Here is a 23,683-nt window from a genome sequence, read left to right as displayed (position 1 = left end):
ATGGCTTAAATAGACAGAGTACGTAACAACATTAGAAGAAGAGTTTTGTTTAAGCAAAGACATGGCTTAATACCTTCGACAGTTGGCGCCGTCTGGGAAATAGTTTGTGTTTGTTCATATTACTAGAAGGGCATACAATAGTTCATAAACTCTATGAATCCAAGTGTAGATTTTTCATAGGAGGTGTTAGTTACAAAAGGACCTAAGAACATTGGGAAAAGAAGAAAGTGTAGAGTATTTAAATAAGAAATAAATAAAAAAACACTGAAATCACTTGCAGACTGTGAATTTGCAAGTCCCCGAGTTAGCCTTGATGAAACGGATAGCTGTCATGAGAACATCATGCTGCGAGTTCCCAAGGAGAGCCATATTTGTATATGTGATCACAGCGACGGAGTTATAAGGAAAGCCAAGAGAGTTGTATGAATTGAGTAATGCAGTTGTTGCTTCCCTAAGGAGAGTCTTGTAGGCTTCTCCTCTCCCTTTAAGCGCTTCCCGTACAGTCATATCATTACCATATCTCCTCCCGGCTACTAGTCCAAACGCGACCGCGACCTTCGTGTCTGGACCTATCACCTTCCAGTAGCATCTGTACTCAGGTCTTATCCATAACCTGTGTAAGTCACAAAGCCAAAATGTTACGTAATTTAGATAGGTTGGCCAATTTTGATGTGTGTAAAAAGCAAGAAAGCTCACTTGTGAGAACAAGCTGAGGGATCTACAAATGGAACTGGAGGGATTGGAGGAAAAGGTGGAAGCTTAAATTGAGGTGGCGATGTAGCTGGAGGAGGACTCATGGCCGGGGCCTTAGGAGAAGGTAAGACCGGGACTTGAGCAATTGGAGGCAAAGGTGGAAGCTTAGCCTGAGGAGGAGGCATGACCGGAGCCGGTGGTGGTTTAGGACAAGAAGACATTGGCTGAACTGGCTGAGCAAGAAGGGCATCCACAACGAACGTTTCAATCCCAAAGAAACTAAACAATAGTTTAAGTTTCTGCGCAGGACCTGAAGCGATGCTGCAACTACTACTTGAGCCTTGTTGAGCTCCATTGTCTGAAACCTGAGCATAACACTTGGTTAGATCCGGTGTCCCGTCGAATCTCATCACATATCCTCCAAGCCAGTTAGTGGTCTCTTCTCTTGACATGTAGACTTGTCCATTTTCATCCAAACATGTGACACTAACCTTGATTCCTGCAAGGAATCAACAACACAATCCTAACGAAAAAGCAGAGATACAGCGAAACACAAAGTGTATACAAATGTCATTCTTACTTACCGGAGACGGGAAAATCGAACAAAGATTTCTCTCCATCCTTGCATTGGTCACAAAATACCGTGCCAGTGACCGTGGCATATCCGGTAACTCCATTCACAGTTAAGCATAGAATAAGAAAGGCCACAAAGAGGATACTATGATTTGAATCCATTTGATATCTCAGAACTATAAGCAATAAAGAAGAAGAAGAAGAGAATAGTATGAGAAGTTATTGAAGTCTATAAGATGAAAAAGTGTAAATAAAAAGGAAATCATCACTTCTTCTCCAACCTTCAACTGCTAAAATATTAAATGAGGTTGTTGACAATGACAAGAAAAAAACTTTAGTGTATGGTCTGAACATTAGAGTATTCGTACGACTCAAGAAAATTAATGTTTCTGCCTCCAAGATTTGTAATGGATTATTAATTATCTCCCTAACCTTTTGTGCTGAGCAATAAATATTTCATTCTTTAAGTTTGTTTTTTAAATGGGTTTTGGGTTATAGTTATTGGTTTCGAAGGTATTGGTTCTACGCAGTTAATACTATCAAGACTTTGTATGAATATAGTTGTGTTGAGCTGTAACTAATGTGAACACAGTTCCACACACAACACGTGAAGTGTGAAATAAAATAAAAAGAAGAAAGTTTTACTCGACGTGTGCTGTTCCTGAACCATTCTTCTTGCAGTCTCTCGGAGATGTTCGGCTACTTTCTTGATTTAAGAAAAGAGGTTTTGTAATGTAGGAAAGTCATGCATTTGAATCTGTTACGTACGAATTAAAAAGATTGTTTTGTTATAGTATGTCGAAAGGACATTAATGCTTCTAATTCCATGATGGAATTAAACAAGTATTGGTGTCTCAAGTTTATTAGGTCGAGGAAATACAAACATACAAATACAGTTTATCCATGACAGTACCGGTGATGGATGTCACAGTACCGGTGATGGATGTCAACAACATTTTGGCATAAACATCCGTCGATCAAACTGTCTAGACGCCAGACGGCCGAATAATATATCTCACGGATACCTATTTTTTGTGTAAAATTAATACTGTATAATATAAGAACATGTTATAATCGAGTATCAAATTCCATTTCCAGTTAATTGACTAGGAGTTAGGAGTAGATCATCTAACACAATTTAAAAGCACTTGGTGATGTATATTGAGTCTGAAATTGACGTGTTCAAGATGAAAGCATGAATTCGGTGGTGTGTTATTTGAAAACGTTTATGAAGAGATCAAAGGTTGATTACAAGACCAAAATATTGAAACGAAACTTGAGAATTGGTGTTTTGTTAAATCTGAAATCGGCGTGTTCAAGATGAAAGCATGAATTCGGTGGTGTGTTATTTGAAAACGTTTATGAAGAGATCAAAGGTTGATTACAAGACCAAAATATTGAAACTTTAAGAGAACTATAAACTCGGCAAGAAAAATGTAAAGCTATATTTATAAGTAAATCTGCCGACTTCATTCCTCATCTCCTAAGCTGGCTTGGCTTTTCTCGACTTTGTTTTCTCCGAATTAGGCCGAGTTTGTTTACACTATTTGGCCTCGTCAATCGACATAGTCCATCACCAACAACACATCAAACAAGGATTCTGCCCTTGGTTTTTCAAATTATTTACAAGAAAATGTCATTACATTTTTTAGAATTTATTTAATTACTTTCACCAACAATATATTCAACCAATCCGAATCTACTATTTCTATATCTAACAATACATACAACGATATCTAACCATAGTCAATTTTAAAATTAATTGCTTACTAATGATGTCAAGATCGAACCGTAAAAATCATTATCAATATATTATACGTACAAAGATGGTAACAACTTAATTAATATGAAGATCTAACCTAATTTATTTTTTGGCTTTCACGTTTAACAATCTATTATTATAAATATAACCTTTTCTTTTGGTTACACAAATGTAACCTTTATACAAACAGTTATATTACAGCTGCTTGGTGGTTAAGGAGGTACAGCTGTACTGCCCGCCACCCGGGTTCGAGCCTTGGCCACAACGAATTTAACATCCCTTCCGTTGGGGCGCTGGACCCCTTTCGGGGGGATAATTGGGAATGTGGCTGTCCAGATACCAGAGTTATCAAAAAAAAAAAAAACAATTAAATTACACAATGTTTACAAATATAATCCTAACTTTGTAAGAAAATAATGATATTAATAATAAGTAATATTTTTGTAGGAATAATCAAGATAATATTATAAGAATGATATAGTTCCATTACTGTTTTAGATTGTTATTTCATCTTCTAATTTATACAAAATGTTTTTTTTTAAGTTATAGAATTTTCAAAGACCTTTCTAATACAGCCAAAAATCAAATATAAATAGTCAATTGTAAGTAATGGAAAAGTCTATCTTTATTCATAACATATAGGTTCCTTATATAGGAGATTACACCGTCATAGATAAATGGAACGATTACAAATCATAATCTCTTGGTTATGAGTCATCCACAATTTGGTTCATAACACTCCTCTTTGGATGTCATAACCATTTAGAGCATGTAATGTGCTTTAATGTTGCCTCATTAAAACCTTACCAGGAAAACTCAATTGGGACAAAACCATGGTGAAGGAAAAAGAGTACAACACACATTACTCCCTCTGATTTGGACACTACTGAGAGGTCTCCAATTTTCTGCAATCCGTGGGTGATGAAGATATTGGGCAGAATATGCTTCGTCCTCGAACATGATAGTTGGTTCTTCTTTACCATCGGTCATGCCACAATCTGATCGAACATATTGAGTCATCGACTTCAAATACACACACGAAATCTTGGATGATGTTGCTGTGATATGCGTGTACCACCATGTGTAAAACATAACCTGTCTGAAAACAAATTAACAAAACCAAATAACCCCTCTTTGGGCTGGTTAGTATAACATAAACCAAAAGCAAAGGCTTCTTCATCGTCCTTCTTATGGACTTCTTTATCGTCCACCTTCGGACTGAATGGATCAGTGTCCAAAACAAGTGATCTCACGCCCATGTACTAGATAATGGGTGAGACTAATCCATATTAAATCTCTTGAGTACCCTTTTCTGTATATACTATTTGATGCACAAGGATTTCATTGTTAATGTACTCAAGCTGTAATCCCAAACAAAACTTTGTTTTCCAAGATATTTCATCTCAAACTCTTTCTTGAGATATTCAACTATTTGGAAAATTATATCCAGAGGTTCCTAGGATATTCAGATCATATACTTTGATGATTATCAATATTGTTCTCGAGAACTTGCTGTACTTTCAGCTCAATACCCTCTAGTACTTTCATTATCCAGTGGACCATATAAATACGCAGTCACTACATCAACTTGCTGCAAGTCTAATTTTCTCTCTTATATAGCCAGACTTATGAGAAATCTAAAAGTAGTTGCATCCACCACATGGGAGTATATCTCCTCATAATCTATTACTGGTCTTTGTGAGAATCCTTGTGCAACATCAGCTTTATATCTCACGATTTCTATTCCTCACAAGACCCATTTATATCCACTGGTTTTAACATCATATGGCGTTTTAATCATATGTCCAAATACACCTTTCTTCTTTAAACTATTTAACCCCACGTTTCCATTCAATCCAATTTGTTCTACGAGTGCGCACTCTTATACTAACGTGGGTTCATGATCCTCGCTTATATTCATAAATTCAAGTGCTACCTTGTATGCAAATAAATCATCTTATGTCGACAATCTTTATTGCTTCCATTATGTTCCAGACATGATATAATCGATTGAGATTCATTATTATTAGGACCTTTAATACTTTTCAGCTTGGCGTCCCAAGCTACATTGTTTGGTACTTGTACCTTAGAGCCGGCCGGCCTTATCTCCATGTCTGGGATGGTTTCCTTAATAACCTCGGATTTGGATTTTGATTATCATTCTCTCCACCTTTCTTTTGTTTCTGAGGATTCTTATCTTTTGGAACTTATTTGGTCTACCATGTTTCATACGTTATCTAGATTCTGTAGCAACTTGACTGTGTCTCTTCTTGGATATCAAATTCGTTGGTGCTTTACAAGCTGGTTTATATATGACTTAGTCATTCTTTTTCGGGTCAGCAAATGTGTCTGGCATTTGATTAGCTAGCTTTGTAAATGTATAATCTTTGGACGACTATTTCACATTCTTTAGTCCGAGGATCTTGCCAAGACATTGATGGTTGATTCCATTCTATTTCTTTTACCATTTTTTACCAGCTTTATTATTTTTTCTCTCCTCCTGGTCTTAAAATAATCTGTGTACCTGGCCTCAAATATAATCACCCATAGTTGGCTCAAAGTACTTTATTATTGTGGGAGAATCATATCCAACATATATCCCCATCCTCCTTTTGAGGTCTCATCTTAGTTCTCTGTGGTGGAGCAATTAGTACATAGACATCACATCCAAATGTCTTATGATGTGGTATGTCTGGCTCTTGACCCGTTAATAATTGTGATAGGGGATATCTATGCTCACTAAATGGCATGATACGTATTAACTTAGGTGCATGTAAATTTCGTGTGGCCCAAGCTGTGAATGGGAGTTTTGACCTCATAAGTTATGGTCTATCAATCAGCTATTTGCGTTTTAAAAGATTTCGGCCAAGCCGTTCTTGGTATGGACATGTATCACAGAATTGTCCACACTTACCCCCATGGACATACCATAATCATTTAAACGCTTGGGACATGTATTCACCAGTATTATCTACACATATAGTCTTTATTTATGAAAAAGGGGCTCGTAGCAGTTTTACTGGTGATGGCCTAATGAGTTTCCCTTATGTACATGCTACGCACGTGAGATTATTTGGGATAACTCTTCTTATCGTTTAATGTGTGCCTTTTGAATATCAATTTTTGCATCATGTTTGGACCAGGATGGCCAATCCGGTAGTGACATAAAGTGTATATTTTCGCAGGCTTTTAGCCTCTATCATACTGATCTATGCATAGTCTAGGTCAATAGAGAATGCAAGTATAGTCTTTAGGACTTATTATGGTCTTGGGCGATTTTATACATATATCGGAAGGAACTCTTTGTTTCCTTCGCCCATTGTTTCAATATGGAAACCATTCAGTCTTATATCTTTAAAACCAATAGGCTGCTCTTGCTCTTAGAGCTGGGTGAATATAAGGCATCACTGATTTCTAGATGCATACCCTTAGGCAATAATATATTAGCCTAGCCATAGTCTTCTTTCAGACTGGTGATACTTGCTTTAGTACTTATATTGGCGTTTTTCAGTGTACTCATATAGAAAAATCATTCATTCATTTAATCTAAGCAGACAATGTAATAGAAATAAATTCAAGGAGATAAAAATCAGATAAAGCATACAAGTAAAGCAATCACACAAGTTTGATGTCGAAATCATATTATCAACTTGATTCTTTTAGACAATCATAAGTCTCATATTCCATAAGATCATCTTGATCATGTTCGAAATTATTTTCACCATCTTTATAGACCAAGTGGGTTTCAGGATTCTTCCCTTTCAGACTCACTTTGATAGAGGTCACAAAAATGTTTGGGAGTCCTTCATACCTTAGCCCAATGGTTCCCCATTCCACATCTATGGCACACTGATTTGGTCGAGCTTTGTAGTTTAAAGGATATACCACGGCCATATACCACGGCCACTGCCTTGACCATGGCTCAAATTGGGTTGATACCCACAGCCTCTGCCATAGTGATTCCCATGGCCAAATGTGTTATAGTGGCCATGGCCACGTCCTTTCCACCCTCCACGACCATGACCGTGTGGTCTATCATTGTGGACATGGTTACCTTTTTTTTTTTTCTGCGGCCTTATTGGTATCAGGTAATGGGGTTAATCCAGGAGGTCTCAATTCACTGTTTCTCATCAGTAATCCATTATTTTGCCCAGCTAGCAATAGACTCATCCACGGACTTATAGTCCTGGATTCTGGGATTCCTCTAATCAAATAGGGCCTTTGGTAATAACACCGTTTTTTGGTGATCATATCTCGATTTTTAACTTTGTCCAAAGGTCTAGGGGATTCTCTATAGTCAGATACTGATCTTTGAGACTCTTAATAAGATGATGGCTAATAATTAAAATTGACATGTATCAATCTTTCTCATTGGCATTATTGCCTTCTATGATACATTCACCAAGTCTTTTTGACTTTAGGATAATCTTTGTATCCAATGTCCACCGTAAATAATTATCTCCAGACAGATTTAAGGCAGCAAAATCCAGGTTGATTTTCGACATCTCAAATCATATATCACTCAATATTTAGGTATAATTTTCATGCGGCCTTACTCTTTAAAACAGTCAATTCGGATTTCAATCTTGTGAGGACAATAAAACTATCAATCTTTAAGGCATTTAATCAATCAGTCAATTTCTAGCAAGTCTCATCAATACTATTTCTATGTGCTCATAATATTATGGTTTATCAAGACTAGCAAAAACAGATTCAATTAATCATGCAATTAGGGTTTAACAATCAATGGATTTTAGCAAGACTAGTAAAAATATTTATTAATCACTCAATCAGTTTCAAGGCTGATTTTAGCAATACTAGAATATAGATTTCAAGCATGAATTTTAATGAATCAGTTTCAAGGCTGATTGGTATTTAGCATAAACCGTGTGTAAATAATTTATCTAGTATCCGAATTTATCAAACCTCAAAAACATATAATCAGATCAATCAATTTAATCGAACTTAGCATACAATCTTAAACCTCAAGACATTAGATTTTATCATGAATCTATCAACCTAGCATACAGATTCTCAATTCTCAAAGACATCCAAATCAGATCAATATAACCTATCATACTGATTATTTAGGGTTTCTATTTAAAACATATCAGATTACAAAACTATCAATCCTAGCAGATGATATTAAACCTCAAGAATCATGCAATCAGATCATTCCGATTTTAAACAAGTAAACCTCAATCAATCTATCAACCTATCTGATTATATAAGCAAAGCAAACTAGCAACCTAATGGATTCAATCAATGTTTTAACAAGCTGGTTGGTTTAAACAATTTTAAATCAGATGAACAATTAACCATGCAGGATGAGAAAATAAATATGTTAATTTAACGGTCAAACAATTCTAGCAACATAGCATCAGATTCAATCAGATTTAAAACTTCAATGATCAAAACCAAAAACAGTTTTGATTTCAAAATATTCGATTAGGGTTTTAATATGTGATTTGATAATTATAGTATAATTATTTTTGATACTTATATTATTTAAGGTTTATAGATATAGGGTTAAGGTTTATCGGATTTTAACTTGTAAAAAACCGATTTGGGGTTTTAATCATGTAGGAGCATGATTTAGGGTTTGGGGTATCGAACTTTTAGAGCTTCGATTTACTCAATTACGATTTTTGATCTATTACCCTATGGTTTTGAATCATAAAGATTAGGGTTTTAGGGTTTCATTCTTTATCAATCAATCCATGTTCGATTATGGGTTCTTAGGTTTTGAATTACCTTTTAACCTTAGATGATTGTTGAATCGGACCACCAAAGGAGTTGAGCCGCGAGCTGGACACGAATGGGACGCGAGCTGGAACAGATGCGGGAACAAGAGACGCGATCGGGGTTTAGGGTTCGTCGGATCGCCGGCTAGGGTTAGGGTTTTAGGGTTTTTTGATTTGGGTATTAGCTTAGGGATTTAGAGTTTTGTGATGATAATGTGTTATAAAAGTAATGGAAAAGTCTATCTTTATTCGTAACATAGAGGTTCCTTATATAGGAGATTACACCGTCATAGATAAATGGAAAGATTATAAATCATAATCTCTTGGTTATGAGCCATCCACAATCTGGTTCATAACATCAACCAAATATTAATTTCTAGACGTCTCTAACAAAAAATTATTTAAATATTCATTTCTAACATGTTTTAGTTATATGGTAACAGCACAATTTATTTTTCTTTCAAATGTTACTGTAATTCCATAACATATGTAAAACATATAATTATATTTTTAAATTAAAATTTCTCGCGCTTTAAAAGCGCGGATCAAAATCTAGTAGTATGATATAGTAATTGAACCGTTATATGATATAGTATGTTACAGAAAGAATATGTCCATCAAAACTGGCATATATACATGAAGAATCGTTCATCGAAAATATATCATCTAATTATGAGATTCAACAAAATGTGATTAAACTAATTTTTTTTGGAAAAAAAAAATTGAACTTATGCTTTGCTTTCCATTAGGAATTATTATTTTTTGACTAGTAAGTACTAAGTAGTAATAAAAATGGATATATAGTGCAGCATTCTATCATCAATTTTGGGAGTCTATTGGACCAGATGTTTGTCTGATGGTAAAGAGATTTTTTGAAACTGGTGAGATGGATAATGGGATTAATCATACTAATTAATCATACTAATATTTGTCTCATTCCAAAGTTTCCTGAAAGTTTCCTGAAGCTGCAAGTATGGGTGATTACCGTCCTATAAGTTTGTGCTCTGTTGCGTATAAACTGATCTCAAAAGTGTTGGGTTTGAGAATTCAACGATGCTTGGATGTAAATATCTCAGAATCACAAGCTGCTTTTGCTCCAGGAAGGCAAATTTCTGATAACATACTAGTGGCTCATGAGTTAATAAATGCTCTGAAATCAAAGAAGGACTGCTCCGAGAAGTATATGGCAATAAAGACTGACTTTAGCAAAGCTTATGACAGGGTAGAATGGAGTTTTCTTGAAGCTATTATGTTTAAGTTGGGTTTCCATACGATCTGTATCTCTTGGATAATGTCTTGCGTTAAGTATGTTACCTATTCGGTGTTGATTAATGGAATACCATATGGGGAGATCAAACCATCAAGAGGTATAAGGCAAGATGATACATTATCTCCGTACCTGTTTCTCATATATGCAGAAGCTCTTAGTCAGATGATAGATAAAGCACAAAGAGAAAATAAGTTTCAAGGAATGAAATTAGCAAGACGATGTCCATCAGTATCTCATCTATTTTATGCGGATGACTCTCTATTTTTCTGTAAAGCAAATGAGGAGAATGCATCATGTATGGCTGATATTCTTGTTAAATATGAAAAGGCATCTGGTCAGAAGGTTAATTTGGAGAAGTCTTCCATAATCGTTGGTGCGAGAATAGATAGTCAAAGGAGAACTCAAATTCAGAATATTTTAAATATTCATGTCACTGGTGGAGGGGGGAAATATTTAGGACTTCCTGAACAATTTGGTAGAAGTAAAGTCAAGGAGTTTGAAGGAATTGTTCAGAAGATCAAAGCTATTACTTCACAGTGGCATAATCAGTTCTTATCTCAGGCTGGTAAAGAGGTACTAATCAAGTCTGTTCTTCAAGCCAAACCGGTTTACCCAATGAGTTGCTTTTTGATTCCTAAAACCACTTGTGATGAGATTAATGCAATCCTTTCTGAATTTTGGTGGGGAAAAGGAGATGAAAGAAGAAAGATCTCCTGGGTATCTTGGCAGAGATTATGTCTACCAAAGAAAGAGTGTGGAATGGGTTTTCGAGATTTATATAGCTTTAACAAAGCGTTACTTGCTAAACAAGCTTGGCGGATATGGCAAAACCCTAATTCTTTTCTTAGTAGAATATACAAAGGAAGATATCACCATTCGTTGGATTTCTTACAGTCTTCAAATGTTAAGCATGCCTCCTATGGCTATAAGTCTATTCAACTAGGTAAAGAACTACTTCAACAGGGACTTCGTGTAAGGATAGGTGATGGAAAAAATACAAATGTTGTTCTTCCTAACTCTGGGCCACAACAACAAATTGTAAAATCTTCAAAATGGGAACCTCCACCGATAGGCTGGATTAAGTGTAACTTTGATTATAGTTTTGTTTCTGAAGATACAATGGATGGTGTTGGTTTGATTTTAAGAGATGAATTAGGACGATTCTTGGGTGCGGGAAGTATTCAAGTACAAAGTATGCAGACATCTTTAGAAGGGGAAGCTTTAAGTTTTCTTATAGCTCTTCAACAAGTTTGGGTTCGTGGTTTCCAAAGAGTGTGGTTTGAAGGAGATAGCAAAGAGTTGTGTACAATTATTAATCAAGTTAAAGAGCATGTGGAATTGGGGAATCTGCTGTGTGATATACGTCATTGGATACAACTTCTTCTGGAATGCTCACTGGACTTTGTGAATAGGGAAAATAATCAAGCGGTTGATGCTATTGCTAAAAATGCTATTCATCAAAATATTTCCGGTCTATTTTATCATTTCCCTCCTGTTTGGCTAATTAACTTCTTGTATCATCCTTTTTTTTTTTTTTTGTCATTGATCATTCAGAAATGTTGCATCCAAAGGGATGTGATAATACACGAAATAAACCAAAACAAAGTGGAAGCCAGTAGGCCCCAAAAACAAACCCAAACTGTTGGGAAAAAAAAAACCATAAAGCAGGCTTCCAAACTCAAACCGAGCCTTAACCTGCTAATATTAATCAGCAACAGAGTAACCTTAAATTGCCTCCTGCAGCAGCACAGCAGACAACCAATGAGGCCCACCAAATGCAATATATGATTGCAGACGTTGGTCCTTTGTGACGCTCGTCGCTATTGCAGAGGCTGCGACATTACATGATTCAGGAACTAGGAACAATCCGCTCTTAGTCAGTGAGTAAACGTTATTTATTACTTCATGACATAGATGATAAGAAAGGGGATGCTCCAGTGGGTTATTAAGCGCACCTGCAGCTTTAACGGAAGAAAACTCAAACATTATGTTCTTCAGTTTCAGGTCAATAACCGCAGCTGAGGCCCAGGATACTGCCAAAAGGTTAGCATGTGTACTCGAAGCCACTCCACTAAAAGCTCTTCTGCTATGGGACAGCACTTTCCCGACAGAATCTCTAATGATCCAACCTGCCCCACTGACATGAGATGATTCAGACCACGTAGCACCAATGTTACATTTCAGGGCGTGGGCTGGAGGTGTTGACCAAACAGACACTTCAACTGTAGCAGGGATAGAGACGATGGGACTGTCAGGGAGACAACCATGTAGGTTCAGCCACACGACAGCTTCCTCCTTAGCTTTAGTCACAATATCACTTGCTACAGGCTGTACTTGTTCAAAGCACAACCTATTTCTCGCTTTCCAAATCTGACAGAGAATCCAAGGGAATGACAGACGAACTGAAGCGCCAACATGCTGCTTATGACTGTGAGAAATCAGATGATACATGTTCAAGAAAACAGAGTCACGAGACCATCCTGCAGTGGGCAAAGGGAAACGCGATGCCTTCCAAACATCTTTCGATTTCTGACAGTGGAAAAGCATGTGACAAATTGTTTCCGGACCTTGATTGCAGACAGGGCATGTGGTATCGACCATGATTCCTCTAGTTAGAAGCTGAGCTTTAACTGCTAAGGCTCCAGACATCACACGCCAAAGAAAATGACGAAGCTTAGGTGACGTTTTAGTTTTCCAGAGCTTAGACCACAACTGCTTCTCAATCGGAGGGATAGATACCTGAACCTCTGACCTGGTCCTGATGATAGTGTCCAGGAGTTTGTAACCACTCTTGGAATCATAGCAACCATTCTTTGAAAAACCCCACACAATCACGTCCGCTCTAGATAGCACTGGTCTTGTTTTCAGAACCAAGTTTATGTCTTCCTCTGCTATCAATTGACACACCATGTCAACATTCCAAGAGCCGGTTTGCTGGTCCAATAAATCATTTACTGTTAGTGTCAGATCAACGATCGCATCTTGACGATAACGAGGAGGTCGAGAGACTGAATCAAGGAGCCAATTATCCAACCACACTTTGGTGTTTCTTCCATTTCCAATCTTACTGAAAAGACCCTCTTTCAGCAGTTCCCTTCCATGCATAATGCTCCGCCAAGCGTACGAAGGACGAGCCCCAATCCCACAGTCCAAAAATTCTGAACGATTGAAGTACCTATGCTTTAGAAGACGAGCCAGTAAGGAATTCGGAGAAGACCATATCCTCCATGCCGCTTTGCCAAAATAGACTGATTAAATCTCTCAATATCTTTGAAACCCAGCCCGCCAAGTTCTTTCTCTGTGCAAAGCTTCTTCCAAGCAACCCAAGAAATTTTCTTTTTATTGTTTCCACTACTCCACCAGAACTCAATCATTGCACTTGTGAGTTTTTCACAAACATCTTTTGGGAGTTTGAAACAAGACATTGCAAACACGGGAAGCGCCATACCAACAGATTTCAACATGATTTCCTTACCCCCCTGCGACAAAGCCTTTGCGAACCAGCCTTGAAGTCGACCATGGAGCTTTTCTCGAATAAAGCTCAGCAGTTTCCTCTTCGAACCGCTGAAACATTCTGGGAGACCAAGATACGAACCTTCTCCACCTTCATTTTCAATTCCCAAAACCATTTTAACCTCTGTTTTGGTAACTTCCGGTACAAGAGAGCCAAAAATAACTGACGATTTGAGATGATTCACTTGTTGGCCCGACGCATCTCCATACAACTTGATGCAGGCTAGAATCTCATTGGCTTCCTCTGGGTTAGATTTACACAGTAGTAAGCTATCATCAGCAAACAACAAATGATGGATTGAAGGCCCCGAACTAGTCAGTTTGATTCCGTGAAGACGCCCAGCCGCCTCAGAAGAATTAAGACAACTGACTAGAGCTTCTGCGCACAGTATGAACAGGAAAGGAGAGAGAGGATCACCTTGTCTAATTCCTCTTTCCGGTTTAGTATGTCCATGAGAGTTTCCATTTAATAACACCGAGAAGGATACTGAGCTTACGCACGTCATAATCCATCGCACCCAAACTCGATCAAAACCCATCCGCTCCAGTAAGACCTCAAGGAAGCTCCATTCAACATGATCATATGCTTTTGACATGTCGGTTTTAATTGCCATCCAACCCTCTGCCACTTTTGTACTAGTACGCAGACCATGGATCATCTCATGAGCGATGATAATATTATCTGAAATAATTCGTCCAGACACAAACGCGCCTTGTGTTTCCGCAATGATCTCAGGGAGTATTATCTTCAACCGATTACATAGGATCTTCGATATAATTTTGTACTGGACCGAACACAAGCTAATCGGCCTCATATCTTTCATGCGAGAGGGATTCACAATCTTTGGAAGCAAACTGATCTGTGTGTGATTCCATCCCTCAGGCATAATTGAAGACCGGAAGAACTCTTGAATCTCAGCAGTCAGACCAGGACCAACAATATGCCAGAATCTCTGATAGAAAACTCCTGTCAGACCATCCTCACCCGGTGCACTACTCCCTTTAACATCAAACGCCGCTTTCTTTATCTCCTCTGCGGTCACAGGGCGTGTAAGATGTTGATTCATGTTCTCTGTGACCCTCTGCTGGAAACCTTGGAACAGAGACTCCAGGTCGCAGGGGTTAGAGCTAGTAAACAAATCTCTGAAAAATTCCACAGCCAAATTCCCTTTTGCACCCTCAGAGAAATGCTCCTGGCCAATGTCATCAAGAAGCATCAAGATACGATTTTGGATTCTTCTCCCCTTCACACAGTTGTGAAAATACTTAGTGTTCCGATCTCCTGCCCGAAGCCATTCTTCTCTACACTTCTGTCTCCAAAACAATTCCTCTTCTCGCAGAGCTTTTGCAAGCTCCTGTTTAAGACGATGCATAGTGTCATAAGACGGAGAAGTTTTTGATACCTCTGCTTCCAAAAAGGCACGCAAACGAGTAATACGATCTCTGGAATTCATATCTAACTTTCCTTTCCAATCCATAATCTTTCTACGGCAACGATGAATCCGGTCCATAGTACAGCAACGCGTACCAGTATCACCTTCCCATCTCATACGAACCAAATCCTCAAAACCCTCCCTAGACAGCATGCGTTTGTCAAAGAAAAACCTCCTCTTCATTGGGTTATCCCTCTCCAGTGAGAAGCAGACCCTAATGGGACGATGATCTGATGCCCAGAGGTCAAGGTATTCCAAATTTTCCCGAGGAAACAGAGCCAGCCATTCACTGTTGACAAAACACCTATCAAGCTTACATTGCACCCAGCCTTGTTCCCGCCAACCAACCCAAGAAAGACAATTCCCTGAGTGTCGTAACTCTCTCAATTTGCAGTTCTGAACCATATTTCTGAAGTTCCAGAAAGTTGATTCACTACGTACTGCACCACCACTTTTTTCATCGTTGGAAAGCAGCTCGTTGAAATCCCCAACCAGAACCCACGCATCGTCTCTACTCAATCCCAAACTCTCCAAACGATTCCACACTTCATGACGTTTTGCAGCCACTGGATCGCCATACACACACGACATGTAGAAAGTCACTGATCCAATTGTAACCTTGAGATCAATGATCCTCTTATCACTTGACAATATAGTAACTTGATACGTATTCTTCCACATTAAAGCCAATCCTCCACTTAAACCTTCTGGCTCAACCGTAAAAACATGATCATAACCCAGTTGTTTCTTCACTCCAAAAATAAACTCAGACTTTTGTTTAGTCTCCATCAAGAACACAAAATCCGGATAATGCTTCCTACGAAGGGTCCGGAGATAGGGAATTGTCTCAGAGCCTCCTGCTCCTTGACAATTCCAAGAGAGAATGCTCATTGGGGAAGCAGCGGCTTCAATACGGAAGCCACCGTTGAGTTTGAGATTTTCTTGTTTCTGGTTTCTGTATTGTTTATCGAAGCGACTGCCTTCCTCTTCGCGGTTGAATTCTGATCTGCACATGACGAACCATGTTGTGCCAGAACAGGAGCTGTATCTCTTCCAGAACCTCTTCTTTTCCATGAAGACTGACGTCTCTTTAATGACCTGTTTGAACCAACATTCCCAAGGACTCGCCCTTCCGAAGAAGGGCCAAGCTGAAAACCCGAGCCCAATGGAATCAGTGGAGCTTAACAGGCTGAGAATTTTGATCCTGAGGATTCAGTGTCATCATCACTCTTTTCTCCAGGATGTTGAGCGGGTGCCGCAGTAATCTGATGAGTAGCACCACAATGTTGTGATTCCAAGAGCTCAGTGTATGAGAACACATGTCCCTTCCCTTTATCTAACTCCTTCGTAATACGAGTAAGATGAACAGAGGACGCTACTTTGTTATCTTCAGTGCCTTGCTTCACCCTTTCAATACGAGCTCGACGCTCAGTTTCATCAGCGTGAGAGATGTACAGCATCGCCATCTTACGGTCTTCTCTTGATAGTTCCGGAAACAGAACAGGGAAACCAGGAGGACCATCTAACGGTTCTGTGATAACCGGACCACCAGATTGCACTCTAGGGCCAACAGAAGCCTTGTTACCACTGCTACCTCCTTTCCTCAACAAAGGGCATCTCACCTTTTCATGAGTGAGACGCAGGCAATGAAAACACCTCTTGTGTATTTTCTCATATTCAAACTCTATAGCCACTGTACCTCCTTTCGGAACTTTGAGTTTGCGGAAAGCTTTAGCTGGTTTATTAGTATTGAAATGCACCAGAGCACGAATATAGTCCTTGGTATGAGATACCTTAGGATCATATGATATCTCTTCCACCACACCAACTTCTGAAGCCAGTTTGAACATCGTCTCCGCTGTGAAAAAGATAGCAGGAATGTTGCGGATCCGAATCCACACATCAATTGACTGCAGAAAATCCTGAGGAGGATTGGATGTCCATCGCTCCAGCGCCATGGCCCAATGGTTGTAAGACCAGGGCCTATCATTCAAGACCGTTTGAAGATCCTCTTCCCGTTGGAAAACAAACTGGAACCTATCTCGGGATAAGGCAATCCCACGAACCCTATCATAAACTCGCCATGTTGTTGGCATATACTCAATCATTCTTGACATTGATTGACAATCTGGATTCAATAAGCGTCCCAAAAGACTTATCTGATTCTCGTCCACAACCCTAAACCTTGGGCTATCGGGGAGTGTCAGAGGTTCCTCCTCTTCAAGTGACATTGCTTGGATCGCCTTGTGCAACAAATCAGCCATAGTATCTCGACAACTGATATTTCCGACGACGGAAGAGAAAGTAAAACGCGAGTTTTTAGGTAAAAGATCTAACGTGATTGAAGTGAAATTTCCTTTAATAACACAAAACTCAATCATGATTTTTTGGGATATCATGACCAAAGGAAAACTTGGAAAAGAGGGAAGCCAAGATCGGAAACACCCAAGTCGAAAAGGAAATTGGATCGAAATTATATGGAAAGAAAATAAGCTGATTTAAGAGAAATAAGGACTTTCTAAAAGTAACTCGACCGTAGCAAATGCTCGTCAATAGAACCCACTCACGGTGAGGGAAGAGAAAATTTAATAAAAGCAAGTAACCACCGCACTAAAAAATCACCGGAAATCACCCCTTAGAGAGAGAAGAAAATGAAGAGAAATCACCCCTTAGAGCAAGGATCGGTGAATTCTTGTATCATCCTTTTACAATTTAATAAAATTTACGTGGTTAAAAAAAAAAAGAGTGCAATTACTCTTATTATTACAAATGTCGTAATCGAAAGCAATTGGGCCTGTAAAATATGGTAGTGGAGCCTCATAACAATGGTTACAGATTCATATCTGGGCCATAGATTAACTTTCTTCCTCGTGTGCAAAACATGACCACAAATAGCAGTACAATAAAAATCCATTCAATAAACATTTCCTTTTCAATGGCTCCATGACATCTAAAGATCTGACAAATCACATCCATTCTCTATAAAAATCTCCGAATTTACACTACTATTTAATGCGTCAAATATGTAGTAATGTACTATTGGATACTCGTCGCAAGTTTTTCTTTCTACAAATTCTTTTCGTTTTTATATAAACCTTTGACTATTCAAAGAACGTGTTTGATAATAAACTTTTATGCAGACTAACTTAGGGACAGAGCAACAATACAACGTGTCATTATCTATTAACGTATAAGTTTCACTCAAATCACAACTTTTCCACACATTTGTTAATTTATTTTATATAAAGCTTTACTATTCTCCGAATAAGGAGTTTGATAATATTGTTAAAACAGATTTAATTAGAGCAATAATAACTAAGATTAATCATTATCATTATTATTCAATGGTAGCCATAGAAATACAGAGAAAACCCAAGAAAACCAGAACAAAAAACAAAACACAACAGAGAAAAAACACAAAGCTACCATTGGATCAACAACCTCTCTCTTTTTCCCCTCATCAGATCTAAAGCTGACCACAGTCAGCGATCACAACCTTCTTAGAAGTCCTTCCACTGTCAGATCCAACCTTCTCAATGTCTCTAACGACATCCATCCCTTCGACAACTTGACCGAACACAACATGCTTCCCGTCGAGCCACGATGTCTTCTCAGTGCAAATGAAAAACTGAGATCCGTTCGTGTTCGAACCAGCGTTAGCCATGGAGAGAATACCCGGACCGGTGTGCTTCTTGACAAAGTTCTCGTCTTTGAACTTCATGCCGTAGATCGACTCTCCTCCCGTTCCGTTCCCGGCGGTGAAATCTCCTCCTTGGCACATGAACTTGGGGATCACGCGGTGGAAAGCCGAGCCCTTGTAGTGGAGTGGCTTTCCGGATTTGCCGATTCCTCTCTCGCCGGTGCAGAGAGCACGGAAGTTCTCGGCCGTCTCGGGGACTGTGTCGGCGTAAAGCTCCATCACGATGCGGCCGGCGGCTTTGTCGCCAACGGTCATGTCGAAATAAACTTTAGGGTTAACCATTTTGTGTTTGAGAGAAGGTTTGAGAGATTAGGGTTTTGGTGTGATTTAGCTAAGGGGTGACGAAGAGGGGACTGATATAGGGAGAGGACGAATTAAAGCGATGGAATAATTTAAAAAAAGAATATTTTACTGATCGTCGATTTGTCCACGTGGGAGAATCCTGGAGGGGTGAGGTTAACTGTGGTTAGGTTGAATCTGACTAGGGTTAAAAGTTGCGTGGATCCGAGGCAGAGAATATGTTGTTTCCACTTTTTACTGGATAAGAACACGATTCGCGGAACTATGGTTATACGACATCGTTTCACTAAGTGAGCTTCGGCTTGGTAAGGTGGGCCGGATAGTGAAGTAAATTTCCCAATTGGTTCTGGTTCTTGTTTTGCTTTGTGTCGTTGACGAAGCCAATTTTTTTTTTTTTTTTTTTTGCTCAACGATAACTTTCATTATCCAAATAAGTGATTACAAGATTTTCAACCTCGAAAGATTTTCAATCCCACATACATCGACGCGATCTAGTATCACCAAGGAACACTTAGAAGGATCATACGCTACCCAAATCAATACGTCGATGCATTTTTCACCACGACGAGCCGAATTCATCCCACGACTCAAAATGAACCGCCTCTTAAACCACCTAATTCTACCACTAAAACCAGATAATAAAGCTAGTCCTTAACCAACGACATTCCTAAAAAAGGAATTCCAATTACTAAACCGAAGCAACCAACACCAAAAGATTTGAGTGATTATCAAGACCGGCTGCCTCCAACACCCTTCAGGGTGCGTATTCCCACTTAAGCTATACCGGTAGCGAAGGAGCAAAGCTTTGTATCTTTGAAGGTCGGGTTGAGGCTTTGGCACCATCTACGGTCAAGTTGGGTCCCTGCAAAGTAGAAGGAGCAAGGCTACGGATTTGACATTCAATACGGTACTGCGAATGCATTGCTCCTAAGTGTGTATCCCAAGCCTCATAACTCTCCCATTGACCAGGTGGAGGAGCTCTGAGTCTCACCACACTCCACCTCCGAGAACCAGAGGAGCAGCTTCTTCTATAGGGAGCCGTCACGCCGATGTCGAAGCTTCGTTTGTCTAATGTGAAGCGCCTCTCTTCTAACCTCCGAGAGGACCATAGACGATCCTTAACGGCGTTGACGAAGACAATTATAGTCCAAGACTCCAATGTAGCATTTTATAAGTACAAAAAAAAATAGTGAGAAAAAAAAATAGTGCAACACATAAGAATGAAACAAATTCAATACATATTTCGGTTTTTCTGTTTTGAATCAAATATTCATTTTCAAAGAACTCTGATTTTGCATGTTCTTTTTCATTTTGGTTCGTTGTTTTTTCTTTCAATTATATGAAAAATGATTCCATTTAAACTATACTAAAATATGGTTTAGTATTGAAAAATTACTTAGAAATACATTAAATTGGATATCAATTTTCAAAAATACTCTAACATTTGAATTTAGGATTTAGTAATTATTGTGTACGGTTTAGTATTGATATTGGGTTTATAAACTTGTATAAATAATTTTTAAACCTTTATAAACGATGTAAGAGGGTTAATTTTTTCTTTTTCATAATAAATTTAAGCATTTATAAAAATGGTTATCATTTAAAGACAATTTTGAAAAATGGTATGAAATTTGAAGTATAATTAGAATTTCCCTTTCGATTTTTTTGTTGTTTCTAGCATTTTATCAAAAACTATGATTTTTATGATTATTATTTATTTTAATAATTACTTATATTTATATATATCTATAAAGTAAAGAGTATAAGAGTTTTTTGTTTCTGTAACGAAACTTCGTACTTAAGGTATTTGAGAAAATCCCTCTCTAATGAAAATAAACATGAATAATGGTACAAAAATGAGGTAAAAACATAATACCTCTCTTTGATAGGGATGACGATTCATGTATTTATCCAGGTTTGTTTTGGCTCATTTCGAATTTTGATTTCCGGAGTTAGAGATTGCAGCTCCATTTGAATATTTATAAATTTTCGTACCGATCCTTTCAAGTTCGGTCTAGATTTAGAGCACACATTTCAGTTATGTTAAAAATTTAAAATTCAACATCAATAAAAATCTTAAAAATTCAAAAACTAAAAAGCACAACATATAAATTTGAATATTGTATGATAAAATATCTAAAACTAACAAAAAATTGGTCTAGTTTGAATATTTGGACGGAGAACTGATAGATATTTAGGAAATTTATCTTATGTTTTAAGTAATTTTAGCTATTTTTAGCTATATTTTTTGTGGTTATTTTGGATAATTTTGATATTTTCAAGAATTTTGGATATTTTTTGTATATTTTATCTATAAATAAATAATATATATTTAAATGTTTAACTATGATTCAGATATTTTAAGGTATCAAAAAAATTGTGGTTCGGAGTTGTTTTAGTTCCGGTTCTTCGAATTGTTAAATTTTTTGATCCATTCTGGTATTTTGACAAATTTTGATTCGGGTTTATACTACCTTTTTGGGTCTGGTTTGATTTGAGTTTTCAGAAGCAGATATTTTGGCCAACCCTAATTTCTGGTGGTCACCTGCACAATCTAGGTTTTTTTTTTTTTTTTTTCGTCAAGAATTTATTTGATTAAAGGGTCAAGCTCAGAACCTTACAAAGTCCAACGAGGACAGTCTAACCCCTTAAACATAGGTCGAAAGCCCACCTAGAGAAACCCTAGAACCAAAACGAGGCGCCGCCGCTTCGAGCCACGACAACACCCCCGCTTCAAGCCACCACCGGTGAACCAACCATCGATTCACCGGGACACCCTCTTCACCGCAAACGCCTTCAACTCATGTATTTCCATTATCGGAGAGCATCAATCGCCAGTTCGAAATCTCATCCGCCTCCATTCATCACCAGCACCGAGAAGAAAGCTTCGCTCGAAACATCACCCTTTACCAACGGAGAGATCGTCCTCCGACGAGAGCTCATCCATCGAATCCAACCCGAAACCGCATAAACAGAGATCTAGTTATCAAACGATGTTTAGTGACAAAAAAAAAAATTAAACAATGTGAACGCTGAGTGCTGGTCATCATCACTATAATTAGAGAGATCACAAAAACCTTATCAACACAGTGATCCATTCCCACACGTGGATTGTGATCGAAAGGACCAAACAAAGTGACTTCACAACTGGTTCTCACTCTCAAGAAGAAGAAGAAGAAGAGAATGGAATTGGGGATAGTTTGGTTGGTTAGAGTAGCTTGGATCGCTGCTATACTTCCTATGGTGATTGCTTCGATACCCAATTCAAAGCTGACAACTTTTCACCAACTCGTTTTGGGTTTCGCTAGGAGAGGCAAGATTCTCCAGCCCTCCTCGTCTTCTCAGGTATTCATCAAAGTTTATCACTTTATTCAGTTACCGTGAGAAAGGATTGAAATTTGTTCTTGCTATTCCTCTCCACCTTCCTTGTTAATCCGATTGAAATTTGATCTCAGCTTTTTAGTTTCACAAGTGTTCTGTTTCAGTTTCTTGTTTTGAAACAGTGCAGAAGTGGACACTTCCTCAGAAACACTTTGCTCACTTCTATGTTCTCGGTGTGGCGTGGACGACTCTTCTGCTCGCTGCCACGTGGATGTATGCTTTCAAAATGACTCCTTTCCAGCATCGGTTCGAAGTGTGGCGAGCAGTGTTTCTACTTCTCCTGATGGAGATCCAAGTTCTGAGACGCCTTCTAGAGTCATTCTATGTCTTCAAGTATAGCCCTTCTGCTCGGATGAGCATCCTTGGCTACCTCGCTGGATTGTTGTAAGTCTCTCAATAAAAAAAAAATTGTCTTATTAGTTTTGATTGAGTTTTAATTTGAGCTTTTTTAGTTTCTATACAGCAGCGCCTTTATCACTCTGCGTCAATATAGCTCCAGAGGTGGTAACATTCTTTGGAAAAAGCCATACCTCCTCAGCCCTTGAGTTTGATTTGTTATCTTCTTTAATCCCTTTGGTGAAGCTCGGATGGTGCCAGTTGATTGGTGCAGCCGTTTTTATGTGGGGATGGTTACATCAACGACGCTGTCACGCAATTCTCGTATGTTTTCTTTAACATTTGGATCTCACTGTTTGTATGTGTGTTTAGATCATGAGAGATTATAAAAAAATGTTTCTGCAGGGCTCGCTTCGAGAAAGTCCTAGCCAAGTGAAAGAGTACATAATACCACATGGAGATTGGTTTGAGATCGTTTCTAGTCCACATTACTTGGCAGAAATCGTAATGATATCTCCCCCTAGTAGTGACATCTTCATGTTCTTCTTTCCTTGTCTTCACTAAATCGTATATGATGCTCTGTAATATAAGGTTTTATATGCGGGTTTGCTGATTGCGAGTGGAGGAACAGATGCAACCATCTGGCTACTCTTTGGTTTCGTGGTATGGTGCACTTTCCTTATTTGTCAAGATTACTAATGAAATGTTTTGTTTGGATTCAGAGAAATTTTATTTATGTCATTTCTTTGTAGGTTTGGAATCTGACATTAGCAGCTGGAGAAACTCACCGGTGGTATCTCCGGAAGTTTGAGAATTATCCGGCTAACCGGAATGCCATTTTCCCTTTTGTTTACTAAATTGTTTAAGAGATAGAACACAACTTAGTCAAGGTTGTACGGTTGTTGAATATTCACGCAAAAATGCTGTTAGATGTACAAATAAAATACAACATTCTATCAAATACACACGTGTCTGATT

General features: G+C 38.3%; 4 protein-coding genes across 4 annotated transcripts; 1 reads left to right on the top strand and 3 right to left on the bottom strand.

Annotated features, from left to right (window-relative positions):
- Nucleotides 1-91: 91 nt before the first annotated feature.
- BNAC09G09070D lies at nucleotides 92-1,633 on the bottom strand. Its single transcript, XM_013791283.3, has 3 exons — nucleotides 1,278-1,633; nucleotides 697-1,192; nucleotides 92-613 (listed from the first exon to the last, which is right to left on the bottom strand). The coding sequence occupies exons 1-3, from the start codon at nucleotides 1,426-1,428 to the stop codon at nucleotides 271-273; spliced, it is 990 nt and encodes a 329-aa protein (XP_013646737.1). The 5' UTR covers nucleotides 1,429-1,633; the 3' UTR covers nucleotides 92-270.
- A 14,536-nt stretch (nucleotides 1,634-16,169) lies between these two features.
- LOC106349968 (uncharacterized protein At4g02000-like) lies at nucleotides 16,170-17,252 on the bottom strand. The gene has a single exon (XM_013789925.1). It carries the CDS (start codon nucleotides 17,250-17,252, stop codon nucleotides 16,170-16,172), a length of 1,083 nt encoding a protein of 360 aa, XP_013645379.1.
- Nucleotides 17,253-18,300: 1,048 nt separating this feature from the next.
- Nucleotides 18,301-19,254, bottom strand: LOC106347045 (peptidyl-prolyl cis-trans isomerase-like). Its single transcript, XM_013786532.3, has one exon. The coding sequence runs from the start codon at nucleotides 18,968-18,970 to the stop codon at nucleotides 18,455-18,457; it is 516 nt and encodes a 171-aa protein (XP_013641986.1). The 5' UTR covers nucleotides 18,971-19,254; the 3' UTR covers nucleotides 18,301-18,454.
- Nucleotides 19,255-21,970: 2,716 nt separating this feature from the next.
- LOC106360734 (polyprenol reductase 2) lies at nucleotides 21,971-23,666 on the top strand. Its single transcript, XM_013800387.3, has 6 exons — nucleotides 21,971-22,333; nucleotides 22,497-22,753; nucleotides 22,822-23,029; nucleotides 23,111-23,209; nucleotides 23,297-23,368; nucleotides 23,458-23,666. The coding sequence occupies exons 1-6, from the start codon at nucleotides 22,172-22,174 to the stop codon at nucleotides 23,560-23,562; spliced, it is 903 nt and encodes a 300-aa protein (XP_013655841.2). The 5' UTR covers nucleotides 21,971-22,171; the 3' UTR covers nucleotides 23,563-23,666.
- Nucleotides 23,667-23,683: the final 17 nt, after the last annotated feature.

The sequence above is a fragment of the Brassica napus genome, chromosome C9 (assembly GCF_020379485.1).
Source record: "Brassica napus cultivar Da-Ae chromosome C9, Da-Ae, whole genome shotgun sequence".
Taxonomy (NCBI): Eukaryota; Viridiplantae; Streptophyta; class Magnoliopsida; order Brassicales; family Brassicaceae; genus Brassica; species Brassica napus.
This window is presented reverse-complemented; position numbering and strand designations above follow the sequence as displayed.